At 29.9% G+C, this 27,239-nt stretch overlaps 1 protein-coding gene across 2 annotated transcripts in view; it reads right to left on the reverse strand.

Moving 5' to 3' along the window:
* Positions 1–26,573, reverse strand: part of LOC147806683 (histone deacetylase 9-like) — a 32,866-nt gene extending 6,293 nt beyond the window's left edge. The window contains exons 1-4 of one of the 2 annotated variants that reach the window (XM_087149295.1): positions 25,376–26,333; positions 15,244–15,370; positions 11,927–11,985; positions 4,425–4,562 (exon numbers count right to left, since the gene is read on the reverse strand). In XM_087149295.1, the coding sequence (XP_087005421.1) occupies positions 4,425–4,531 (107 nt within the window). In that variant the 5' untranslated portion in view covers positions 4,532–4,562; positions 11,927–11,985; positions 15,244–15,370; positions 25,376–26,333. Of the gene's footprint in view, positions 1–4,424; positions 4,563–11,926; positions 11,986–15,243; positions 15,371–25,375 lie in introns of both variants that reach the window. The other variant, XM_087149297.1, reaches the window with a different exon arrangement.
* Positions 26,574–27,239: the final 666 nt, after the last annotated feature.

Below are 27,239 nucleotides of genomic sequence, written 5' to 3' on the forward strand. Positions count from 1 at the left end.
GTAGAAAGTTGAGCAAGTTTATTTCAGAAAAAAAACTTTTGGTTGAACGAATCATTATTGTACAATATGGATAAAAATAAAATTTTAATAAGAGGGCGTATTTTTTTTGAATTATATTTTGCGATACTTTAATTTGTCATGATTTTAACCCTGAATATCGTAATTCATATGATATTTGTTACACATTGTTCATAAAAAGAGTAACTAATTGCTAAACGTGTTATAGAAAGCTAAAAGGTCGTTTGATTGGACCTTGATTTATCGATGCGCAATTTTTATTACCCTAACAGTAAACACCAAATGTTGGCAACTAATTACCAAATGTTGACGCGATCTTGAAAAGGTCGTTTTATTAGCCCTTGATTTAATGATTCATCTTATTACTATTTCAAAGCAAAAATATATTAGCATGAAATTAAGCAGTTTTATTATTTCTTTAAATTGCCCTAGAATATATAGGGTGTTTGGTAACGACCGATCTTAATATAAATCTTTAAGTCATCTCACCTTCCTCCCTAGTGATTCGTCTTTGATAAGTATTTTATTAATAAGTATTTCAGGCTGTAATTATTGAACACCAAAAAGTTATAAGCACATAAAGTACGAAAATATGCTTTTAATTTCATGTATCGCTGCAGATTATTTAACGAGAAGAAGAGTTATTAAAGAGTTATTAACTTTTTGATGGGTTAATGATTTTTAAGAAAGGGCGTACTACTTTTAATCTATAATAATAATAATCTTAATTTAGGAGCGACGCTTAGGTGTGAGCAGTTTATATTAGACGAATTCTGGTTGCCAGCACTCTTGAGAAAGAGCATTCCATCAACTATTATTAAAATAAAGTGTAAGAACTTAACAATAACCAAGCGATCTGAAATGAACTGCAAAAGCATTTAATTCTGGGGTTTAGCAAGCGATAGCTAGCGGAGGTATATTTTGCCGAAAAAGAAGTCTTAACTTTGCTTAAATTTCTAATGAATTTCGGATCATCTATTATTGAATCTCCTTATTTTTGAGGAACATTTTTTTTTGTATCTAGAGTATTAATAAAATGTCTACTTTAATATTTTCTCATAATTTAACAAAATTAATTTTTTCCACCATTGCTTACAAAATAATTGAAAAAGATATTGAAATACTAACTGTGTGCGGAGATAATATAATTTTGTTACCGCTACAAAGAATCTTAATCAATATATAGAGGCAGACCGTCGTTAAACAGCCGACCCAATTTTTTGGGTTTACAACTACCACTGTTCAACACCTTGTGATTTTGAACCCAATCCAGAAGACAAGGGAACTCCTGGATCAAGTACTGGGAGATATTAGCCTCCGTGAAGGACTTTTTAATTAAACTGACTCGTATTTGCGTTACATGGAGAGGAAAACCTCGATAACCACCCACGTTTAGGCTGACTAGGATATTTTACGTCAACAGTGGTCGGTGCGAGCCGGGTGCGGAATTCGTATCGAAAAACCATTGCTGGAATTTGAACTCTGTTTACCTCATTGGAAGTTGAATGCTTTATCCCCTGAGCCACTGCGGCTCTGCAGATATGATATTGTTAAGTTTCTTACTTTAACGAGAAAATATTAATCTACTTTAATATTTTGTTGCTTTGTGGGCAATCCGGGGGATGTTTGGAAAGCGAGTAGGGGTGGATCTACTAATATAATAAATATATAATATATTAGAGAGTAAAAGCTGAAGTATTAAGCAAGATCAATGTAGAGACAGTAAGCGAAGCAATCCGCAAGGGTCGGAGAGCAGGGGACGGATACCCCTGCTTAGTTCACTAAAGCTATTAGCAGCAGAATTACATGTCTTTTGTCAATAAACTAACAATGCGTCTTAATTTGCTTACATTTTTTAATTCCTTCCGAACAATTCAATTCAGAACTTGAGTTAGTTTTACGAACAAACATGAACCCACTCCATTGTTTTTAATGATTCCTACTTTATACGTAATACGTTCCAAATCGTCCAGCAATCTCATATGAACTTTGTAAGAAGTTCCAGGGTTTGACGAGCAAAAGCGAGCAGTCTTTAGAAAATGCACTTAATTTATTATTATTGCTGCATTTAATTAATGGACAAGATTTCATTTTCTGTATGATCACGTTGATTTACTAAAACTCAGCGAAAAAATTTATGCTTCCTACTTCAAAAAATATATTAAAAATTTCACACTACAAATCGCGTCCTTTTTTAGAACAATCTCGGAATAAATGAGCAATGCACTGCGTCAACTGTTAGAAAAAGTATATTTTTGTTATCTAAATTTAATAGTTTTAATTTGTCAAAATTTTTATACAAATCTGTAGAATTTGATTTAAATTGGAAAGTACTAGTCTATTTAAAATATTAAAAAACCACTTTTTTCATTAATGAAACACAAATAGTTTTCACTTTGTCTGACATAACAATAATTAAAAAACGTTTTTGCTTTAACCTCAACGTCAGATTAGGCATGCGAACGTTAGTCATTTCGCTTTAGCCAACAGACAATTTATACAAAATAGTATGAGAATATTAAAACGACTATCATTTTGCAACTTGAAATCTGTAATGACGATCATAAACTTTTAATGTAATTTTAGACTAGCATATATTCGTTCTTAAAAAAATTCAAATTTGTGTTCAATTTGTGTAAATTAAAAAAGTTAAAAATAATATTTCTGCAGCATAAAGTTATATTACGCGAATTAAAAATTGGGAGCAGTTGACTATTTTAAATATCTTCTAGACAAATAACTTTAGCTTTCCATTTGAACAATCAACCTTGAATATTTAAAAATCAGGTCATATTGATTTAAGTAAGTTTTGGAGGAACTTTTCTAATTTTATAAGAACTCATTCAGAAAAAGAACTTTTTTTTAAATTAAAAACCCCTCAAATGACTTGATTATTTAACTTTTATAGATAACACAATGTTAAATAATTAATACTTCCACGAACTATGGTATTTGACGTTTAAAAAGAATATTTTATTATTAATTTATTTAAACATATTTTTTATAGTTTTTTCCTTATTTTGTAATAATTTAGGTTGAAATAAGTAAAATATTATATTTAGAAATGTAATAATTTATGGTTATCAGGGGTCAGTCCAGACATTTTGTAAAAGGTCCGTTTTTCGTGAAATTGTGAAAAAATTACTCACATTCTTTCAACCAGGGTCCGAGTTTATGAATTTGTGCAAATAGGGTCCGTTATTGCAAAAAAAAAATTTTTTTTTGAAGTAGTTTTTAAATTGTAATGACATACAAGATTATGCTCAACACTGCAAAATTATAATTAAAAAAATTAAATTTTTAAATATAAACAACAATTTCTGCTTCTAAATTAGAGATGCAATATACAAATATTTGGTATTTAGCCTATACTGCTGAACGCAGAATATTAATTTCGGACGAAAAATGGAAGAATCGTCTGCCGAGGACAAAACTTAATTCGTTTACATCCATCTTTCTTGTTTTCCGCCCTGGAAAGGGTTTATTCGATTAACAAAATAATAATGAAGATAAACAAATTTGTGAAGGGTCCAATTAAAAGGAAGATCATTTTGTGAAGGGTCCGTTTTTAATTAAAAATATTTTGTGAAGGGTCCGTTTTTAAGTTAAAATATTTTGTGAATGGACCGTTTTTATGAAAAGATATTTTGTGAAGGGTCCGTTAACGGACCCAAATTTCTTTTAAACAGACCCCTGGTTATGAAATAGAGATAGATAGGTACAGAAAAGTCCCTTCATCTGGGTGATTGTGTGAATGTAACCAGCCTGAGCCGCGATGGCTCAGGAGATAGCACGTTATCCTTCCAATGAGGCAAACCGGGTTCAAATCCCAGTCGATGCGAATTCCGCATCCAACTTGTACCGACCACAATGCTGACGTGAAATATCCTAAATGGTAGACGGATGGATCATGGGTGAGAGTCCCCTTGCCTTCAGGCTAACCGTGGGAGAGTCTCGTGGTCTTCCTGTCTATGTAACGCAAATGCGGGTTAGCTCCATCAAAAAGTCCTCCACGAAGTCAAATTTCTGCCAATACTCGATGCAGAAGCTCCCTTGTCTTCTGGATTGGGCTCAAAATTACAAGGCTACGGAGTTGAACATTGGTAGTCGTAAACCCATAAAATTGGGTCGGTTGTTTAACGACGGTAAAAAATTTTACCAGCCCTATGAACGGGTTTGCGGTTCAATGACATGGACGTCGATACTCCACCGTCGAGGCTTAGCCACAGGTGCCCAATGGGTAGCGATAAGTGTGGAGCAATTCTGAGGCCAATAGGAAATAAACCCAAGTACACGCCATTAAAAAATGCTCTAACTTAGAATATTTAAAGATCCTGAACGTTTCTAAGAAAAATCTTGAAATAAAAAATATTTCTTTCAAGATTTATTTAAAAATATAAATTTACCAGTGGTAGCTACTGACGTGCTTGCTGATAGCAAAAGGTGAGCATGATAGAGTCAACCACTTCTTATTCATTCGATAAGACACACTGAGAAGGACAAATTTTGTCATCTTTCCCCTCCAACTGCAACAACCATTTCTCCTGCAAGAGACATCGTTTTTTTTGTTACAAATTTTCCCGTATCAAAATTTTTGATGGTCGCATTAAAGTTTTTTTGATAGTTTCAGTGTGATTCAAGAAGGTCACCATCATCCGAGATTTTCCATTACATGTTCACGGTTTTCGATATGCCAACAGACTTCCATCAATCCATGATGGAAATTAATACTATGACGGTTAACCATCAAGAGAAGTCTCATGGATCAACAACCCATGATGATCCTTGATGGTTTCAACTATACATTTTCTTGATGGGAATTCTTGTTGGTTCTCAGGAAAATACCATCAAAACAATCTGGGTTTAAAAAACCCAGATTGTCCCAGAAACCCAGAAGTTTTACTTTGGACCATCATAAATCAGTCCGAATTCCTACATTTAGGTGATAGTTGTTCATGATCGTTCCAACATTTGATTTCTAAGATACTGTGATGGAAATTAGGAGAGCTCAAAAGGAACAAACCACGAGAACAAATTGCTATTCTTATGTTGAAACATCATAAATCAGTTCGAATTCCTAGATTGAAGGGATATTTACTTTTCTTGGTTACTATCAAAAAATATAATGTTTCATGATAGAATTATTGATGGTTACCATCAAGATTATGTTGTTCCATCAATGGAAAACCATCAAAAATTTTGACTTGTGTAGAGCAAAAGTTATCTCAATACCGAAAATGGTGGCAACTGCTTTACACTAAAGTGAATCACTGTACATAATTTCTTGGTATTTAAGTGTTTTCCTACACAAAGAATCAAAGATAGTTTTGAACCACCATTTTGGTATTCAACAACGCTAAAATTTAAGAGTTCAGTAAGATATGATACAGATGTGAGTCGGTAAAGTTATTTTTGTGATACAAAAAGTAAGAATCATTAATTTAGGTTGCATATATATGTTACCCTGAATAACCAAAATCAAGAGAATGTCGACTTTCACTGGTAAATGTCAACAATCACATAGTCGTTTTGGTGATTGTCCAAAATATTTCTTACATCCGATTTTATATTAACTTATTCGTTTGTATTATTATATGAATTCGACATTTTAATATCTGATGAAAATAGATTTGGGGTAATATCAGTGTGTACCGGTTAAATGCATACTAGGGAAGTGGCACTTTACCTTAAAAAAACATTGATGTAGGGCATACCGGACAAATGTATTCCGGGTAGAGGCAATAAAATAGACCTAGTTTAAAATTCGGACATTTACCAAACAGACTTTGTGACTGCCAACTTCAAAATTACCAATTTCCGTCATTCATAGCAACATATATCTATAACGTTTATAGCATTTGTTTTCATTTCCATGAAAACCATTATTCTGCTTCATATCAAAAATAAATATATAAATTAAGATTAAACCCCCGTAGTGCAAATTCAACCTTGACCTTAAAAAAACATGGATGTAGGCACTTTAGTTTGTCTATGGTAAGAACTCCTCCCGCGACGAAGTCTGAGGCTGTCTGCTGCTACGAAAACTAGAATAGCGCATTTCAGTGCGGAATAGCTTCTATTCTCTTTAGGGCTGACATAATAGACCGAAGAAAAAAAGATTAATTTTCCCTGGCCGACCAGAGCCAAAACCTGTCCTAAGCAGTGACCCCACACCTCTACGTACAATAGTTATATCTCGTTACCATAGTCACCGTCATGGGTGCAAAATAATTTCCATAGACTTTTAACTGATCATGATAAAATAACTAGTGGATGATGAAGAATTTTTTTTCTTGATTACATTAGCCACCACAAAAACAATTTATACACACTTTTTAAGCTATTCAATATTAAGTGGCACATTTTATTTTTAAATCAATAATTACTTTATTTAATTTTATAAAAAAATTAATTCAAAATTGTAATTTAACTATTATTTTGAAAATGTTATCGAATGTGTCTTTTAGATTAAAATAAAAGTTATTTATAAAAGCATATTCAACTAAACATTAACAAGATTAATATTATTGATCATACCGAATTTGTGTAAACATATGTAAAAAATTATGCAAACTAAGATAACTATAATAAATTCATATTACATACGTAAATTAGTGCATGGACCCTAAAAATATTCATTTTTGTTATTTGGTTCAGTATTTCTTCAACACTAGAAAGACTGAAACTTAGTATACACCTATATTGCCCAAAAGTAGTCAAAATAACTGGATTGTTAAAGAATAACTAATGTTGAAAGAGAAATTTGCTTAAAATTAATTTTTAAATTTTTTATATAATTTACAGCTATATAACAAGTTATTAGTAAATATTAACAATTATAAATTATACGTTGTACAAAAAGTCACAAAGTTCTAAGAAATTGTGTCATTATATTCATCATTGTTTTTCTAATTGAAATTAAAAAGCAATCACTTCCTTAGCGTTAATGAAATGATTGAAAATATTTCTTAGTAATTTTGAAACGTAAATATAATGAATTTAGAAGCTAAGCATTTTTGTTAGAAGTAAATTATTACATGGTTATTGCATTCCTAATATTTAACAAATATGATTTAATTAAATTTTCGGATTTGAATTGTTTACAAAAAAAAAATCCTCAAAATATTATTTAAAATTTTTTGGAATGACAAATCTGAATTTGTTTACATAACTAATTATTGGATTTTTTTGCTGCATTTAAAATATTAAAAACCCCTCAATTCAAACTTTTTTTTTAAATATTGCCTCTAATTATTTTTGAGTTCTCATAAAATAACTTAAGAGTACTGAAAATTTTAAAAGTAATAATACCATAATTAATAAAAATTTGAAATACGATTCACTACAAAATGAAAAGAATTATGATCGCCACAAAGCGATCACATGTTATCCATTGGCAAAATGGCTGTAGTCTAATTTTTTGGGGAACTTCACTGTGTTTTCATCTTTAACTGTTAATCCTGAACTGCTCTGTACACAATTTTTCAGACACACTTGAATGTAGCTGAGAAACATTCTGTGTAAATTCTTTTCATGACTGAATAGACATTGAACAGCCAATCGAGATCAATATTAACATTTTCGCATTAGTACAATGGTGTTTGATGGAGATTGTAAGCTGCATCATACACCCGCTTCGGATTCACAAGTTCATACATGAAATATGACTTGAAATCTCAGTTTTTTTAAAATTTTACATGAATCGTGAATGAATCATGGAAGACATTCTACGGTCTTGTGCAAGTTACGTTGAAAATGGATCCTTTTATCTCTAACTGGTGATCAGTTCCCGTATTTACATGAAAGGGGTTCGGATAGTCACCATTCGGTAAGGTTCAATTCTCTCAACCACTTTGGTACTTTTGTGAGGGATGGGCATCATGCTTGCGTTTGTGAACGGAATACTTTCATTTTTCCGTTTGTGTGTAACGTTTAAGGCTTCTTTGGCCTGAACTTACTAATCTCGGTAAGTTCAGGCCTCGGCATCAAATTTTTCTTGCCTTTACTCTAACTTTTTGGACCATGTCAATCAGGTTGGATTCCCTTCATTTGTGATATTCACCTGAATTAGTAATGAAAACGATCTGGTTTGAACACAACTCAAGAAATACTAATGGAATCTCTCTGGTCCCATATCTCAAAAACAAACTCAACAACTTAACGCATAACAAAATTAAAAGTGAACAAAAGAATTAAAAAAAATTATCAAACAGCAACGGTTGCCACAGCAACGCATGCGCACTGTTTACTATTACTCTAGATTATTGAAGCTGAAAAGTGGGGAAGCCTTGAAATCCAAAAAAAGATTCATTTTGCCAATGGGAAAAAAGTACTAAAGTACAAAAAATATTTATGAAATATTTATGCAATTGGTGGACGGAATTAGGAAATATTAATCCTAAAATTCTCAAGTAATTCTTAAATTTAATGAATAAAAGAAAGATGGAAGTTCTTAGGTGATGAAGCTTTGGGATTCTTCAATGCTCTGGAGATCCACATGGAAATATGTAATTAGTGAATGATCCCAAAGTCAAGTTCGAAGATAAGGGTACTGAACTGTAAACAGAATATCACGGGAAGGCCATTTGCTTTCCAATGGCGAAGACGATGGCGCGTCATCCACGGTGAAGTTAACAAGAGAAATAAAATTTTCTATCGCTATTAGGGAAAAAAATTTGAAACTGTTTAGTTGGTTCTCATAATCAGCAAAAGTTCGAGAGATTTTTTGCGGTTCGATTCCTGAGGGTGGAAATTGAAGTCCGAAATTGAGAATCTCTTGCAAAATACAGCAAAGTTGCACATGAGAGGACAAAAATCCTTCCCACCGAATACAGCTCAGTATACGCACATGCGGACCCCCAAGTATTTCATCAAACATGTACGGTTTTTTTCATACACTACGGCCCAACAGTACGACGAAGTAGATAGGCAGGGGTCTGTTTAGAAGAAATTTGGGTCCGTTAACGGACCCTTCACAAAATATCTTTTCATAAAAACGGACCCTTCACAAAATATCTTTTCATAAAAACGGTCCATTCACAAAATATTTTAACTTAAAAACGGACCCTTCACAAAATATTTTAACTTAAAAACGGACCCTTCAGAAAATGATTTTTCCTTTAATAGAACCCTTGACAAATTTTCTTAATCGAATAAACCCTTTCCAGGGCAGAAAATAAGAAAGATGGATATAAACGAATTAAGTTTTGTCTTTGGCAGACGCTTCTTCCATTATTCGTCGGAAATTAATATTCTGCGTTCAGCAGTATAGGCTAAATACCAAATATTTGTATGTTGCATCTCTAATTTAGAAGCAGCAATTGTTGTTTATTTTTTAAAATTTAATTTTTTTAATTATAATTTTACAGTGTTGAGCATAATCTTGTATATCTTTACAATTTAAAATAATTGTAATTTTGCAATAATTACAATTACAATTTTGCAATAACGGACCCTACTTAAACAAATTCATAAAAGCGGACCCTGGTTGAAAGAATGTGAGTAATTTTTTTACAATTTCACGAAAAACGGACCTTTCACAAAATGTCTGGACAGACCCCTGATAGGGGTTGAATTAATTTCGAAAACGTTGAATATAACAATGTCTTTTTGCATAATTCATGGCGAAAATCAACATGGTAAAGAAAAAGTATCTTATTTTGGAAAAGGGAAAATCAAGCCCTTTTTAAAAACTTCCATTATAAATAATGGGCTGAGTAAATACGTCCATAATGACTAGTGCAACAATTTAAGATAGCTTTCTTCTTAAATAAACAAAGACCAGCGAAATTATCGGCAAACTTTGGTTAAGATATTAATTAATTATTTAAAAAAATATTAATGTGATCTTAGATAGTGTAAAAAATGCCTATAAACTATTCACACCATTTAAAAACGTTAACAAGAGGATACATTTCGTTTTAGACAATAACAAATATTTCTTACAGTAGTTTGAACTAGCCCACTACAAGTGAAACTACTGTAGTCGCTACCTTTTTCGTAGTGTTTAGAGTAGTGTAAACAAGCAGTGTAACGATAAAAATAATAGCAACTATTTTTATCGTTAGTTGAGAAAAAAAGTACGGTTCAAACGGATTTAATTTTTCGAATTTGATTGGTGCAAATCTTCACGGGTTCGTCAATGGATGCAATGAAAATGAGCCTGTGGCTGCGGCTGAACTTTCACAGAGATTACGTAATTAAAATCACGTATAACTAGAAATTAAAAATAGCTATTACGTAAAATAGATCATAACTTTCACACTTTCCGGTCACACTTTCACATATAAATGCACACTAATAAAGCATTCATGTTATTTCAAAGACGCGGAACATATTTTTTATGCACTTAATTTCTAAGAGGAAATGAAAAAGCCTTAAACAATTAAAAAGATGCAATTATTTGATAATTTCGCATTTCTTAAATTAAATATTCGATGTCGAAATAGGTATAAAAAGTTGAAGGTTAAATGAATAAATTAAAAACAAAAAAATTTTTTTTGGAGTAACAAACCCACTCTTGTGAACATAAATATTTCTTAATTATTCCCTTATTTTTAATGTGAGCCAATTTGTTATTCAAAACAATTTTGAACATAAGTTTAAATTAAGTTCTCCGTCAAAGTTCGTCTCCTTAAATTAGTGAAGTAGTTACTAAAAGCTAATTCAAGAATTGGTCGATTGTCATTGCAAAATAGCCTCTATTTTTTTAAAGAGACAAACGAATTACATTTACAATGATTGTTATTATTAATTAAATGTATAATGTACTGTCTAAACTGAGCCAAATGTTTTAGTTACTGCTTAATATAGCTAGCTTGCTGTGAAAAACTGGTTCCTATTAAAAAAAATATTTTTGTTCTTGTCTCAGCGCGTATGAAAACGATATAGTTTAAAAATTAAATCAGTAAATAGTGCTGAGCAGAGATCGAAAATCAATAACTGACTTAAAATTTTGTAAGCATTCATATTTTTCTAGACAGAACGTCGCAGGGCAGGTGCACCTTCGATTTTTTAAAAGGATTTTTTTCACATTACATTAATTAAACGGTCTAGTATTTGAGTTATTAAAAAAATAACACCTGAATTGAAATTGCAATTCATCAAATAGGAAGGTATGCAATAAGTATTACTTAAGTATGAATATTAGCATAGCAATATTTTTATTCGAGTCAAAAATTTGAATGTTTCTTATAAGTTATAATTTTTTATAAAATAATCCAAAACTTGTAATTATTCAGGTAACTTGCAAACCTGAGATTAGTAAGGAATTCCTGCATTATTCAAAAACAGAATTTTTTATTGAATTACACTGAGTTGATGACTTCCTAAAATATTTCTTGTTAATTATATGAGCTCAACATTTTTCATTAAATGGCTATAAATTTATGAGCTTATTGAAATTATCATTAGATAATGAATATAAGTAATTAATGATAAAGATTATCGTTGTAAAAGGAATATTTTTCTTTATCATTGATTAAGGATGATTTAAAATGTTAATCTATAAGCTCAACAAATTTCTTAGAGTATCCCAATGAGCTTATAATCTTAACTTTGGTCAGCATTTCAAAACGTTTGGAAAAAGTGAAAAGAGCAGTACAATAAGCGAGCAACAGCTGAATATAAACGACCTGAATAATTACAATAAGCGAGCAACAGCTGAATCCCCAGGATTGAAGAGTGGCACCCATGTTTATAAAGCCATCGACATAAATTTAACATATCAAGTATTAAAAGTTCTGAATTGTGTAAATGTCACATTGTTGTAAGATAATCTGGACTTAATTGAACACATCAAGTTTTTAAAAGTGTGTTTTGAATTGTCAAAATGACACATTGTTGTAAGATAATTTGCATTCACAGTTATAAATATTTAAAAAAGTGTAATTAAATGTAAAAATCTTACCGTGCTCATTATTCAAAGGAACTTTCTTGCATTGCTGAATGGATTCGAGAGAATAGAATCTGAAAGACAAAAAGTAAGTTTTAGTTCTAAATAAGAATCTTTTTGTTAACAATACAAGACATTTCCAAAGTCGTATTTTTCAAACAAAGCGCTAAATTAATCGCGTAATTAAAATATTTCCTGCTATTAGTCCATGAGTTCACGTAATTTTTTTCATGTCATGATGAAATTTTTACTTTACTAAACCAACTCTAGTTAATCCCCTCAGCACTTACAGCCTTTTTTAGTGAAATCATCATATGCTAAAACAAATTAGTTTTTTCAACAAACAGGAATGATTTAATGTATTCTTTAGAGTATTTTTTGTAAAGCGCTGAACACATAAAAAATATCAGTGATAAAAAAATCCTCTTTTTTTCAGTTTCAAAATCCATCTTAAAATTACAAAATACAGCTAGTGGATTCCAGGATTGTACTGACCGCTGTACTCGGTAGTAAAATTTTCAAAAGAAAATTTTCAATTGCTCAATTGCAATTATGTTCAATTTTGATTTTCTTAATACTTGCTCGGCATGATTAATTGCTTCTCTTACTAATTGTTTTGAGAGAAAAAACATTGTTTTTAAAAATAAATCATTACTAAAATCAAGAAGCTGTAACAAAACATAATCTACAGGTTTTGACTCTTTTCTCATCAAGTACCTAGTCATGTACTACTTTATTTGAAAAAATATTGCAGACCACTCGAATATGTAACTTTATTCCCTTCTAAATGTTCCATCTTTTTTCAGTAGCGGCTATTGCTACTTAAGATATATCTGAAGTATATTTCTTTACTTAAAATTTACGATCAGAGTTAGTAATGTCAAGCTCTACCAAAATTTGAAATGTGGAATTTTCTATTTAAATATTTTCCATAATGTTTTATTTATTATATTGAAAAAAGTTTTTCAAATATACTTTGTGAATTCAGAGCTCTATAATGAAATTTAAACAAAGAAGAAAATTAAAAAAGAGTCCACTTTTCATTATACGAAATTCTTGAAATACACAAAATTCGCTATGCAATTCCGTTGTATCACTGATTTATTTAAAATACTGCTGTCATTTCGATTTAATTTACGATTGAATAATTTATTTTCAGGTGGTTTGGAAGCATGTTTAGGGGGTAGGGGACGGTGAATAAATTTTAATGCTTGTAAATGATGTTTTGAACCATGCAAAAAAAGTTCTTTATTTCAAAATATATTCTAAATTTTAAAAATGATTTTTATGATATAATTGATAACTATGTCTAATATGTTGGAGAACATTTTAGTAATTTTGAAAATTCTTGTACCAGCTATAGAATGCTGGAACATGAAATTTTTAATTAATTATAGAAGACTATTTTTTCCAATTAGATAAATATTTAAAATTTTTTACGCAATTTTATTGTATCCCTGGTTTACATAAATTACTGTTGTTATTCGATTTAATTTATCTTGAAATATTTATTTTTAGGTGGTGTAGAGGCCGTAATAGGTGGTGGTGAGTAAATTTTTAATTTTGTAAGTGATGGTAACCAAGTGAAAGTATTTCTTGAACTCAAAAATATATTTCAAATTCTTAAAATGATTTTCATGCTCTAACTTATAACATTGAATGGAAATATAAATATTTTAAGAACACTTTAGAAATGAAACTTCTTATATGACAGATATTGAATGTTGGAAAAATGAAGATAATAAATGTTGGATAAATAAATGAATTATTAAAATTCATTTATTTATTCAGATGGTGGTGCGGGAGTTATCGTGAGCAAAAGCAAGAAAATTTGAAACTTTAAAAATTGCACACAGAATGCTCCGTATGACAACCCTTAGCAGACATTTTTCGACATCTTGTCAAAAATAGAGTGATAAAAACATTCATAATAATAAATTATTGAAATTTTATCACACTGAAAATAAATGGACTCTAAATTACGAATTAAAAAGGAACTAAATGAGCAATAAAATATAGAACTTATGAAGTATTGGAGTCTACTAAATAATTTAGTCCTTATTCTCTGTTGCTCAGAACTTATTTAAAAATTAAAAAGTATAAACATTAATAAAATTTTATTAGTAGATCTGACAAGAGATTTTTTTAACTTTCAAAGCTGCAAATAAGAAGTGTCTAGTTTTATGCAAAATAGTTGCACTAAGATGACAGGTCCAAGACAGATATTTGAAAATAGTTTATTTTGAAACAATTGATTCAACTTATGCAAATAAAAACCCTATCGTATTTCAATATTATGTTAATAATGTATCTTAAAAATTAATTGTCCTAAAATGGTAAAATGACTTAACTTTAGTTGTTGTTTAAGTTAATTTTCACTTTTAGGTCACTTTTGTCCCCTAAAAGATACAGTAGACCAATCATAGAAGAGAAAAAAATTAAATTATGATCATTCTTAATTAAAGTACGGTTCTAACTTATTTAATTTTTCGAATTTGATTGGTGCAAGTCTTCGCAGGTCCATCATTGGAAGCAATGAAAATGACCCTGTGGTTGCAGCTGAGCTTTCACAGAAATTACGTATTTAAAATCACGAATAACTAGCATTTAAAATAGCTATTACGTAAAATAGATAATAAGTTTGGTCACACCTTCGCATACGAATGCACACTAATAAAACACTCATGTTATTTCAAAGAAGCGAAACGTATTTCTTATGTACTTAATTTCTAAGAGGAAATGAAAAAGCATTAAACAATTCAAAAGACGCAATTATTTGATAATTTCGTATTTCTTAAATTAAATATTTGATGTCGAAATAGGTATAAAAAGTTGAAGGTTAAATGAATAAATTCAAATTAAAAAAAATATTTTGGAAAAACAAACTCATTCTTGTGAACATAAATATTTCTTAATTATTCCCTTATATTTAATGTGAGCCAATTTGTTATTCAAAACAATTTAGAACTTAGGTTCTATTAAGTTCCCCGGCAAAGTTCATTTCCTTAAAGTAGTGAAGTAGTTACTAAATTCTGAATTAGTTTGTAGTCACTACATTTAAAAAAAAAAAGTAGTTGTAGTTGCAGTTAACTACATTTGTAACACTATAAACAACAAAAATAATGTAGTTTTTCCGACCAATAATCTTAAATATAATATTTCAATTAATTAGCTCTAATATCGAATCAATTCTTCGAAAAGGTAATTTTTCAATGTAGCTCAAAATATTTTTTACACTAATAATTATAGGAACTTCAGAGTTTTAAAATGCTGAATATTGAAATATTTGTGTGCTTTTTTCTAAAAGATTTTTGAGAGTTAAGAATACGTACCGAAAGCTTTCTGAAGTCACAGATGCGTGCGATCCGGAAGGTAGGAGTTTTCACACTGAGTAAACCACTGCCGCAACTGTTGCCACTCAATCATAAAAATAATAGCTCATAGAACTTCTTCTAAAACCTAGAAATGTACAAACACTTTGTTGCAATATTAAACATATTACTTTAAAAAACATTTACCTTATTCTAACTATTATTTTTCATTGGAAAGCAATTTAATAATTAAGTATTGACAATTTTTTTTTAAAATGCAATATTGAGAATTACATGGAGCTATCATGGTTTTGCTTTTCAAATAGGAATTGTGTGTAGAAATGTCATTTATGTTTTGAATTATATTGCTTGAAATAATTAATTAAATTACAATTTTTCAAAAGTTATTATTTTTTTTACAGCTGAACAGGGACTGAGCATTGAAACAGGAGGGTCATCACATTTTTTTTGCTGTAAATTATAAACATATCCTGCAGGTACTAGAAAATTTCTGTACTTTCAGAAGATATTTTTCTTTCCTAATAGTAGCAAAAATTTTGTATTAACGCATTAAATACAAGGGTTGGACAAAATAATGGAAACACTTAGACACTAACACGTTTTTTAATATTGCACAAAAAAATAAATTTAGAAATGATTTCTCAAACATATAAATGAAGTTTAAACTTTTTGAGGTTTGTGGGATTGACAATAAATTAAAAACTAAACTCAGTGGCATGGCAGACCTATAGAGGGCCAAGGCCTAATGTGCCCATCTCAGTTCCTGACTTTGGGCTCTGGTGTGCAGGAGCAGATGTTCCGGTTAGATGGTCAGTCGAATGCGGAACCCCCAGTGTTTATTTCCCAAGCATGCTTGGTACTCATTTTACCGACCCACTGAAGGGATGAAAGGCTGTGTCGACCTTGCTCGGCCCGAGGATCGAACCCAGGGCCTGTGGAAAAAGAGCGCGAAGCGCTATCATTCAGCCACCGGGCGTTTGGCAATAAATTAGGATAGGGAAAAAAAATTAACATCCTATGGTACGCTGAAAGTGTAGTAATATATTTATCCACCTCCACATAAGAACGAATTAAATAGATATATGTACCTTGAGCAAAAATACAACCTGAATAACTTTCGCTCTAATGATCGGATTTTCACGAAGTAAGTATCTATCTCATTGGTTTTCGATTAAGAGTTCCAATCTTAATGGGTGATTTCAACTTCGCTAATTAAGTAGTGTTAACTATTAATTAGTGCTAACTATTAATTAAGTTACTAAATCGAACACTAAAACGTACTTTCTCGCAATGAAAATGAATTTTTTTTACAGAAATGGATTTCTTACTTTTAAAATCTGGGGGCTAGCCGCAATCTAGAAATTGTGGTCCTTATAGTATACTACAATATACTAACTAGATACTATTTTTCATATTTGTTTTATTTAGAACAAAGTCTTTAAAGTTTTTAACACAATTTAATTAATAGAACACTAAACAATTCCTAATAGATTAATATCAATATATAGAAAATTCCTATAGTAATATTGCATTAAAAAAAATAAACAGCATCAGTTAGTCAGTATTCCTTTGTAATAGATATCATATTTGATTAAGATTTTTAATATATTTCAAGAATTTCTTAGTCAAATTACATAAAAGTAGGATTTCAATAATATGAAAGAAAAAAATAAATGAAGAGAAAAAATAAATTGTAAATTGATTGTAATTGATGTAATTGTAAATTGATTGATTGAAATTGATTGAATTGTAAATTGATGATCCCCCAATTCCAAATTCAAAAATTCCATGATATGATTACTGTATTGATAGTAACCATAATAAGAAATCAAAATAATAGAGCAATTAGAAACAACACTTTAAAGTATTTTTAAAATATTAAAGGTTTTAATCTTTAAAAGTCATGGGGTTTTGTTCTTTGTCTAGGTTTCGAGTTAATTTTTGTCTAATTGATTCTTTGCTGTTCAGGTTAAATTTAATTTTATGCAAAGTACTATTCATAATTATTTCATAGCGCAGGACTCGTCGCGCGCCAAAATAAGGAGCACTGATGTTAATCTTGACTTGGAGATTACTTTGGATAAAAAGATACTAAGTCAAATTTTGAATTTAAATAAATCAAAAAATATTAAAAAATTTTAAAAAATGCAAAAATAAAAGTTGAAAATCTTGTTCTTTTGCTGAAAATTCACAAATTGATTGCCTTTCCAATGTCTTTTTTTTGTAAATGCTTTACTATAATTTATTTAATTCAATGTAATTGTTGCAATTTGTGTTATATTGCACAGACTAGTTTAGAATTTCATAAGAAAATTAATTCTCACTGATTTGTTATAAAGATTTTTATAATAATAATAATGGTACTTCAGATTAAAAATTTTACATTTTCAATTTCATAATTTTGATATTGTTACTCTTTTTATTTTGGATTTTATGGAAAATGTAGATAATAGGCTTGATTTAGAAAATATTTATATTAGCAGTATTAAAACTCTTTTTCCTTAAGGTTTGAATAGTAAATTAAGGTTTGAATAGTAAGTGGGGAAAGTACTATTAATATTGATGATTTCTGTATTGATGATAAATTCAAAGGTTTTAATTTTCCTAGATCTTTTTATTCAAAGTATAGATATAAAAAAGGTAAGGGTAAAAAGGTTAATAAATCTATTAATTTTGATGAATTTTTGAAAATTTTTAACTTTTGTGTTAACCTGACTAATATTTTTATTACTGGGAAATATATTTTTGGATTTAAAGATAAAATTCTTAAAAATTTCTTTTTTAAATTTGGGAACAAAATAAAATTTGATACTGAACTACATTGTTTTGGATTTGGTTAAATCAAAACTTGGTGTTGATAAAATTGATATGCTTTTTGGAAAAGTTTCAATTGTTCAGAAGGTTTTTTGTACTATTAACTTTCATGATTAAAAATTTGAAATTGCTAGGACATCACAGGTTTTTCATTGTTTTTCTGATATTTATCCTTTAAAACAACTTAAAGTTGCTTATAAATATTCCTCTACTCTTAGAAAAAAGGTATGTAATTATAATTTAATTCGGTATTTAAATTATATTTCAACGTCTGATTGTTTTTGCAATAAAGACGAATTTTCTCAATATATTGATGAAGATTATGGTTATGTTATTACCAGAAATTTAGAGATCGTTGGAGATCAAGATTTGATTAGTATTTTGAGTAGAGGTTCAAAATTCAGAACAAGGTTTAAAATGAAAAATGATGACTTTATTTTATCGGTTAAAAGAGATCCGATTTTTTTTATTGCCGAAATTTCTAGGAAATATCATTGGCCCGTTGAGTGTTTTACAGAATAGAATGGAAGACAGAAATTGTGGAAAAAGTTAAATATTATTCATTTAATTCCAAATTTTGTTTTTATCCTAGTGGTACCGTTATCAATTATGATTTGTTTGAAGAGATAAAAATGCTTAAGAATAAGCTTATTATTACAGTTGTTGATAAAGCATCTAATAACTTTTGTATTATGCGTAAATATTTTTTTAAAAAATTAATTATTGGAGAATATAATGCTAATAATACTTATTTCAAATTTAAGGGAAGATAAAAAATTTATTGAGAAAAGGATTATTGCTTTTAGTAAAAAATTAAAATTTAAATTGGATAGAATTACTTTTCCATATTTATTTCCTATTGCTAAATTTCATAAAAATCCAGTAAAATTTAAATTTAATGCGTGTGGTAAAAATTGTTATAATTCTAGTATCAGTAAAAAGTTTAATATTCTTAAAACTGTTTTGCTTAAAATTAAAGGTGAGAAAAGTATTGTTTAGTAACGTTGATGTTTGGAATTTTATTAACAAAAGCGTGGTTTCTTACATTAATACTTTTAATTTTGAAAACCTTTATACCAGTATACCTCATGCATAAATATTTGATATTTGTAGTTGCATTTATGATAAATATTTATTTAATGAAAATATTGATAAATCTTATTGGTTAGAAATTTGTAAATTTAATCTTTTTGAAGATGTTCCTTTTACGGCCTTGATTTTTATAAACAAAATATAGGGACTTCGCAAAGTAATTCTTTTTCTGGAGCTTTTGCTAATATTTTTTTACTTTTTTTGAAGCCAAATTTTTTGAGTTTAATGATTTTAAGACTTTTAGGTATATTAATGATTCAATTTTATTTAATTGTGATAATTATGATTTCATTTTTAATATATATCTTAAGGATTTGGTTTTGAAGCAGACTACTGAAAATTGCTTAAATGTTGAATATTTAGATTTTAAATTCGATATTGTTAATAAATAAATTAAAATTGGTGTTTATAATAAAAGGTTGGCTTTAGAGTTCGTTTTTTTTTCAGTAATTTTAAAACTAATTTATGCAGTAAAATTTTCAAAAATTTACTTTTTTCTCAATCTTATAAAATTAATAAAATTAGCAATCATGTTGGGAGCTTTCAAGAGGCAACAAGTAATTTTTTGAAAAATTTGGAAAATTAACATTTGATTTCCTTTATAAAAAAAATTATTGATTATAGTAAAATTTGGTTTTACTTTTAATTTCTGAAATATTTAAATTAAAATTAAAGAAAAAAGATTGAAAACTATTAGTTTCGTTTTTTCTTTTAATAGGGCATGATGAAGTCTTGACAGAGTTGCTCCGGTCAAGCATTTCTTTCAATAATGAGGGCGACTTTTTAATTCCTTCTACGCATTAAATTTGGGAGCGTTGTTTTTTCGTTTATTTCAAATTAGTTGATGCTCGGTAGTCAGTTGTGTACTTTGGTTTTGGGATTTATTTTCAAGTAAGTTTTTGTGCATTGCATTCTTATGTATTAGTTTAGATTTTATACTTTTGTATTTTGTCAAAATCCAGGGAGTTGTGTTCAGAGAGAGCAACTGAGACATTTGTCGATCGAAAAGGCTTTGCAATTACGACTTCCGGGGCTGGTACCCCCTGGCTACGTAAGCTTCGACTGTCATATTTTTCATTATTTTTAATTGTTTTTCTTTATTTATTCTTTTGGTTTTTTATAGTAACCAATCATTTTAAAATCATAAGAAACGATAGCTGCGAAACTACTAAATTCAGCCTTCCCCAAGTCAAAATTTTTAATAGCTCTCCAATGATGGATCAACATAGTCTTGATGATACGCATTAATAATTCCATCATGAACCATTATATTTTTTATAGTAACCTACATAAGTAACAATCACCCCAGTGTAAAAAGTCGGGCTTATATACGATGGCCCAACATGAAAAGAAAAATGTTTAGATAGTATATTCCTCCTGAACCAACAAGAATTTTCGTTAAATCATCATAGAAATTATGGACCATCATGAATTTCCATCACAGTATCCTAGAAATCAAATGCTGAAACTATTATGAACAACCATCATCCCAATGTAAGAATTCTGACTAATTTATGATGGGTCACAATTAAAAAAAACTGTTTTGATTCCTGAGAACCAACAATAATTCCCACTAAACCATCATAAAAATATATAATTGGAAATATCATGGATCATCACAGATGGAGAATCAAACTTCTCTTCATGGTTAACCATCAAAGCATTCAAGTAGCATTTTCCGACATGAAAAAATTGAAGTTTGTTGGCATATGAAAAACCATGAACACATATTAGAAAAAGTTGAATGATGGTGACCGTCAAATGATGTTGGACCATCATGAATTGCACTGAAACCAACATAAGCCATCAAATTGTTTTGATGGAACCATCAAGAATTTTGACCAGGGATGCCATTACTTTGATGGTTGTTCATTCATTGTGTAAATTATTGCAGCCATTTTTTATGGATACAAATACAAGCGGTCTCTATTTTTTTATTGTTGTTGTTGTAGTTCATTTACGTCGAACTAGAATTTGCACAATGGGCAATTAGCGACGGTTTGGGAAACATCCCTGAGGATGATCTGAAGACATGCCATCACAATTTTGATCCTCTGTCGAGGGGATGGCACCCCCGCTTCGGTGGCCCGACGACCTGCACTCGAAGTCGAGCACTTTACGGTGGAACAGTTTAACGAGGACCCATAACGCACACCCTTCGGTCCCTACACAGACTAATCCAAGTGATCACCCACCCGCACCTTGACCGCAGCAAGTGAAGCTTGACTTCGGTGATCTGTTGGGAACCGTGTCTTAATGATCAGTTCACTGCGGGACTCAATTTTTAAGTTCGAATAGAAGTATTAGAGATGTTTAATATGTTCTATAATTTTTTGTCGAACTTCGAATTATGGAAAGTTATCTACTCTATTTTATTACGATATTAACTACACGAGGTTACTGATATTGACTACACGTGGTGGTATAATCTTTAAGGGTTGCTATAGCTATGTAGGGTTGCTAGAACTCTAATTTTAAACCTGATTCATTCGCCAAATGTTTAGAGACGAACATTAGTCAACATTCGTGAGTCTGTCCTTCAAAAATCCCCATGTCCTTCATACCCCAAGTCAAAATTCTTGATGGTCCCATCAAATCATTTTGATGATTTTTGCTAGTTTCAGCTAGCAACCCCTTTGATGGTTCATGATGGTTCCAACTAAACATTTACATGATGCTTTAATTAGAATTCTTGTTGGTTCGCAGGAATATACCATCAGTTTGTTTTTTTATGTTGGACCATCATAAATCAGTCCAAATTTCTACATTAGAATGATGATTTTTCATGATCTTTCCAACATTGGATTTCTAAGATACCATGATGGAAATTCGTGATGGTTTAGCATAAAAAACAATCGAAACAAGTTGCTATTCTTATGTTGGACCATCATAAATCAGTCCGAATTCATACATTAGGATGATGGTTACTTTTGTTGGTTACCATCAAAAATATGTTTCACGATGGAATTATGGATGGTTGCCATCATAATTATGTTGGTCTATCAATGGAAAACAATCAAACATTTTAACCTGGGTAACAATACATTTCCCCCTTTGACACATTGATGGATTATATCCGTTGATATGACCTTTGCCCCACAAGCAGGATGGAATTTCTGTGAGAGGATGGGCCCTTGTCAAAAGTATTTTTGGAGAGATAAAGGTTTGTTTAACGATTTTCTATAATGAATTTGAATTCCGATGCAATATTTAAACATGTTATAAGGCAAAAAAAAAATCGCAAAACTTTTTTCGGTTAATACTTTATTAGTTTAATAATGGGGAAGCTAATGATATGTTTTGATAGGATAATAAGTTACTACAAGTAGGCTAATGGCAAAATTTAAATTTGTGTTTTCATAATAAATTGTAGTTACATTCTCTTTGAGTAAGACTTTTTATAGGAGGGATGTGAGAGTAGATATTCGGTGGACAAATGAGAGCTAAACAACGTCCAAATATAGGGCTTAGTTTTCGAGGCAAAATTCAAGTTTTGGAGAATGGGTAAAATTTAGGTTTAGATGGGCTTACAATAAGTTAACGTTCAAGGCAAAATTCAAACTTTGTTTGTCAGAAATTGGCTAAAACGTTTTTAAGACGTAACTTATTTTGGTGGGTGGGCTAACGAAAATATTGTTCTGGACGAACGAGTTACTAAATTATACAAACATTCCGAGCTCAAGTTCAAACTTGTGATTATTTGTTCAGAAATCAGATAAAGTTTCCCATTAATTTTTTTAACAGTCCGGGGGAAAAAATTTTGGCTGAGTAAACCCATAGACATGCACCACAAATGCATGCGTAGAATACGCGTAAAATGTACTTTCTTATAGCTAATTTGTAATGAACTTTTTTAAAATACAATATCATTGATGAACATCTTCAAAAATTTTCAACTTAGATTTATAACTTTCTAACGCAGTGTTACCCAAAGTGGTCCATATGGAACCCCAGGGGTCCGTGGTACCAGTCAGGGGATCCGTGAAAAAAAACTGATTTAGGGGTCCCTGAACAACGTCAGGGGGTCCGCGTGAGGTTTAATATAAAATAATAACATTGTGATTGGTCTTTATTATTATGGAAATTAAGATAAATAAAATAGTAGCGATTTTTATATCCTAAGTAAACAATAAATAATGGTGGGTGCTTATAATTGTTAACAGTGGTTTGTTACAAATTAAACAGTTAATTTACAAATTTTTTTATATCTTTTGTTCCCTTTGTAAGAGATAACAGTATGAATGAGTTGAAACAAAAACGCCGAAAATACAGTGTGGAATATTTGAAGTATATCTATATTTCTTCACCAGGAAATAGTACTTTACCTATGTGTCTTCTATGTAATAAAACTATAACTGATTCAATGAAACATTCCAAGCTTAACGAAGAATTGATAAAAATCCATAGTGACAAAAAAGATAAGGATTTAACTATTTTTCAAACAGTCAAAGAAAAATATCTGTAAACATCGTCACTGCAACAATTTATTGGGACAACATCTGAGCGAGGTGACGATGGATTGCATGTTTTTCATAGTTTCGCATGTTTCTACATATTACATGATTGCAAAATCCGGAAAGCCTAACACTATTGAAGAACTTATTTTACTATCTGTAAGTGAGATAATACTCACCGGGTTGCACAAACCAGCTTTCAATATTGTAAAAAGAATTCCAGGGAGCAATAATAATGCACAAAGAAGGACTGACAAAATATCTCAGTGTCTAGAAAATTCCTTATGTGAGTACTTAAAAATATCTGAATTTTCTATTCAGCTTGACGAGTCCACTTATCCTGGAAACGAAACTTTTACTTTTAGCTCATGTAAGATTTGTAAAAGAATAAAAAATTTACCAGGAATTGTTATTTTCCAAATGTTTGGAAAGCGATACGAAAGGTGAAACGCTATTGACTGAATTAAAAGCTATACCCTTGACTAATATCATTTCTGTAGCTACTGACGGTACTCCGGCAATGGTAGAAAGATACCGAGGTTTTCTGGCTATTTTCAGTACATTTGCCGAACTTAACGAAACTAATTTGAAACTATAAGATGAACAATTAATTTTAATCAAAAGTAAAATCGTAAAACTGCGTTTGTTGCAAAACTTTTTCTGTATAAACAAAACTTGGGAAGAGGATATTGTTCTCTCAGTTTCAGTGCCGTAATAAACCCCATCACAAAAAAAATAATATATAAATGATTAGAAATCAGTGCTCACAAACATTGAGCCGGATATAAATACACTCTTAAAATCTCATCAAGTTCATCCAAGTCATTAATTTTTTATTTTATTTTAAACAAAAGATATAATTTCAATAAATAGTTCTCCAACAAAAAGTTTCTTTTTTTTTTAATTTGTAATTTTTATACCGTACATATATGCAGTTTTTCACTTGGGGGTCCGTGGGCAAGTTTTGACTATAAAAAGGGGTCCATGGGTCAAAAAAGTTTGGGAACCACTGCTCTAACGTAACTCTTTCAGACGAATGCGCTTACGAAAATTTACGATAAATTCATGATTTTCAAGAGGCAGAATTACAACTTCTGGTTGAAAAACTTGTTTTAGTCAGACTTTTTTGTTGGGTGATTTATCGAAAGTTTTTGTTGGCCAAATGACTTTCTAAATTGGGCTAAAAATTATCTAAAACCTATTTTGGTCATTACTTTTGTTTGAGTTAACGAAAATTTTTGGGATGCGGGAGCGAGATAACGATTTTCTAAAACGGGCAACTTTTTGAAGCAGAAGTTGAGTGAAGTTAACCTGCAAATAGGCAAATGGAAATTATTTCGTTATAGTTTATTATAACCTACCAACATTGTTAGGTTAAATAATAAATTAATAAGTAATAAGTTAAAATCTTTCACTGGCATGAATAAATAAAATTAAAGTAATAAAATATAGAAACCAAATCTTTTACTGGAGAAGCTATTCATTTAAAATGGTAAAAATTACTAATAGAATTTATATGGAGTTCAAAAATTCTGATTGTGATCATTTTTAAAAATAATTTCTTTAAAAAGTAGACGGGGGGAGGGAAGTTAAAATCCTTTTGCACTAAGGATGATGCTTTTAAGAAGGGCGTCTTTTGGGAGATCTTAAGAGAGTTAGAATCTCCAATAAGTTATTAAAAAAAACTGTTCCATGACTGGTGCGTAAAATTAAAAAATTACTATGCATAAAACAGTTAAGACAGAAAAATAAGGATGGAACTTTCTACTTACAGTCTTTATCTTTCAAAAGCTGCCATTCCTTATGCTGCTTCACGAAAAGGAGTCAGGCAATGCTGGAATTAATCTGGCTGATTCCAATAAGTCACACTTATTCATTTATGTGGGGTAATTGAGCAAATCCTGAAAAGCTGAAATATAATAAGTTTAATAATAGAAAATAGAAACTAAATACTGCTAAGAATTGAAAAAACAGAATGGAAAAAAAAGAGAAAAAAAACAGAATGGAAAAAACCCACAGGAAATAAATGGAAAAAACACTGAAATAATGGAAAATACGAATGGAAAAAAGCAAATGAATAAAAAATGGGAAATAGAAAATAAACACTGCAAAGAATCGGAAAAACACAATGGAAAAAATAGAATAAAAAAGCAGAATAGAAAAAACCCACTGGAAAAAAATAGAAAAAAAAACACTGAAATAATGGAAAATAGCAAATGGATACGAAATGGGAAATAGAAAATAATTACTGCAAAGAATCGGAAAAACACAATGGAAAAAATAGAAATAAAAAACAGAATGGAAAAAACTCACTGGAAAAAAATAGAAAAAAAAACACTGAAATAATGGAAAATACGAAAGGAAAATAGCAAATGGATAACAAATGGGAAATAGAAAATAAACACTGCTAAGGATTGGAAAAACACAATGGAAAAAATAGAAAAAAACAGAATGGAAAAACCCAAAACAAAAAAATAGAAAAAAACACTGAAATAATGGAAAATACGAATGGAAAAAAGCAAATGACTAAAAAAATGGGAAATGGAAAATAAACACTGCAAAGAATCGGAAAAACACAATGGAAAAAACCCACTGGGAAAAAATAGAAAAAAACACTGAAATAATGGAAAATTGGAATGGAAAACAGCAAATGGATAGCAAATGGGAAATAGAAAATAAACACTGCAAAGAATCCGAAAAACACCAGGGAAAAATAGAAACAAAACAGAAAGGAAAAAAAAACACTGAAATAAATGAAAATACGAATGGAAAATAGCAAAAGGATAACAAATGGGAAATAAGAAATAAACACTGCAAAGAATCGGAAAAACACAATGGAAAAAATAGAAAAAAAACAGAATGGAAAAGACCCACTGGAGAAAAATAGAAAAAAAAAACACTGAAATAATGGAAAATAGCAAATGGATACGAAATGGGAAATAGAAAATAAACACTGCAAAGAATCGGAAAAACACAATGGAAAAAATAGAAAAAAAAACAGAATGGAAAAAAACCCACTGGAAAAAAATAGAAAAAAACACTGAAATAATGGAAAATACGAATGGAAAAAAGCAAATGAATAAAAAAATGGGAAATGGAAAATAAACACTGCAAAGAATCGGAAAAACACAATGGAAAAAACCCACTGGAAAAAAAAGAAAAAACACTGAAATAATGGAAAATACGAATGGAAAACAGCAAATGGATAACAAATGGGAAATAGAAAATAAACACTGCAAAGAATCCGAAAAACACCAGGGAAAAATAGAAACAAAACAGAATGGAAAAAACCCACTGGAAAAAAACACTGAAATAATGGAAAATAGGAATGGAAAATAGCAAATGGATAACAAATATGAAATAGACAATAAACGCTGCAAAGAATCGGGAAAACACAATGGAAGAATAGAAAAAGAAATTGGAAGCAATTAGAAAGCAATAAAAAAAAATAGAAAAAATTATGAAAAAAAAATATACGAATGGAAAAAAAAATATAGGAAAAACATATGGGAAGAAAATGGAAAAGAAACAATGATAAACAATTTTAAAATGCATCAATAAAAAAAAAATTATAAAATAAGCTAAAAAAAAATTGGAAAAGAAACAATGAAAAAAATAAAACGTGGAAAAAGCACA

Source organism: Parasteatoda tepidariorum, chromosome 8, assembly GCF_982258835.1.
Source record: "Parasteatoda tepidariorum strain Cologne lab strain chromosome 8, Ptep-v5.0, whole genome shotgun sequence".
NCBI classification, from domain to species: domain Eukaryota; kingdom Metazoa; phylum Arthropoda; class Arachnida; order Araneae; family Theridiidae; genus Parasteatoda; species Parasteatoda tepidariorum.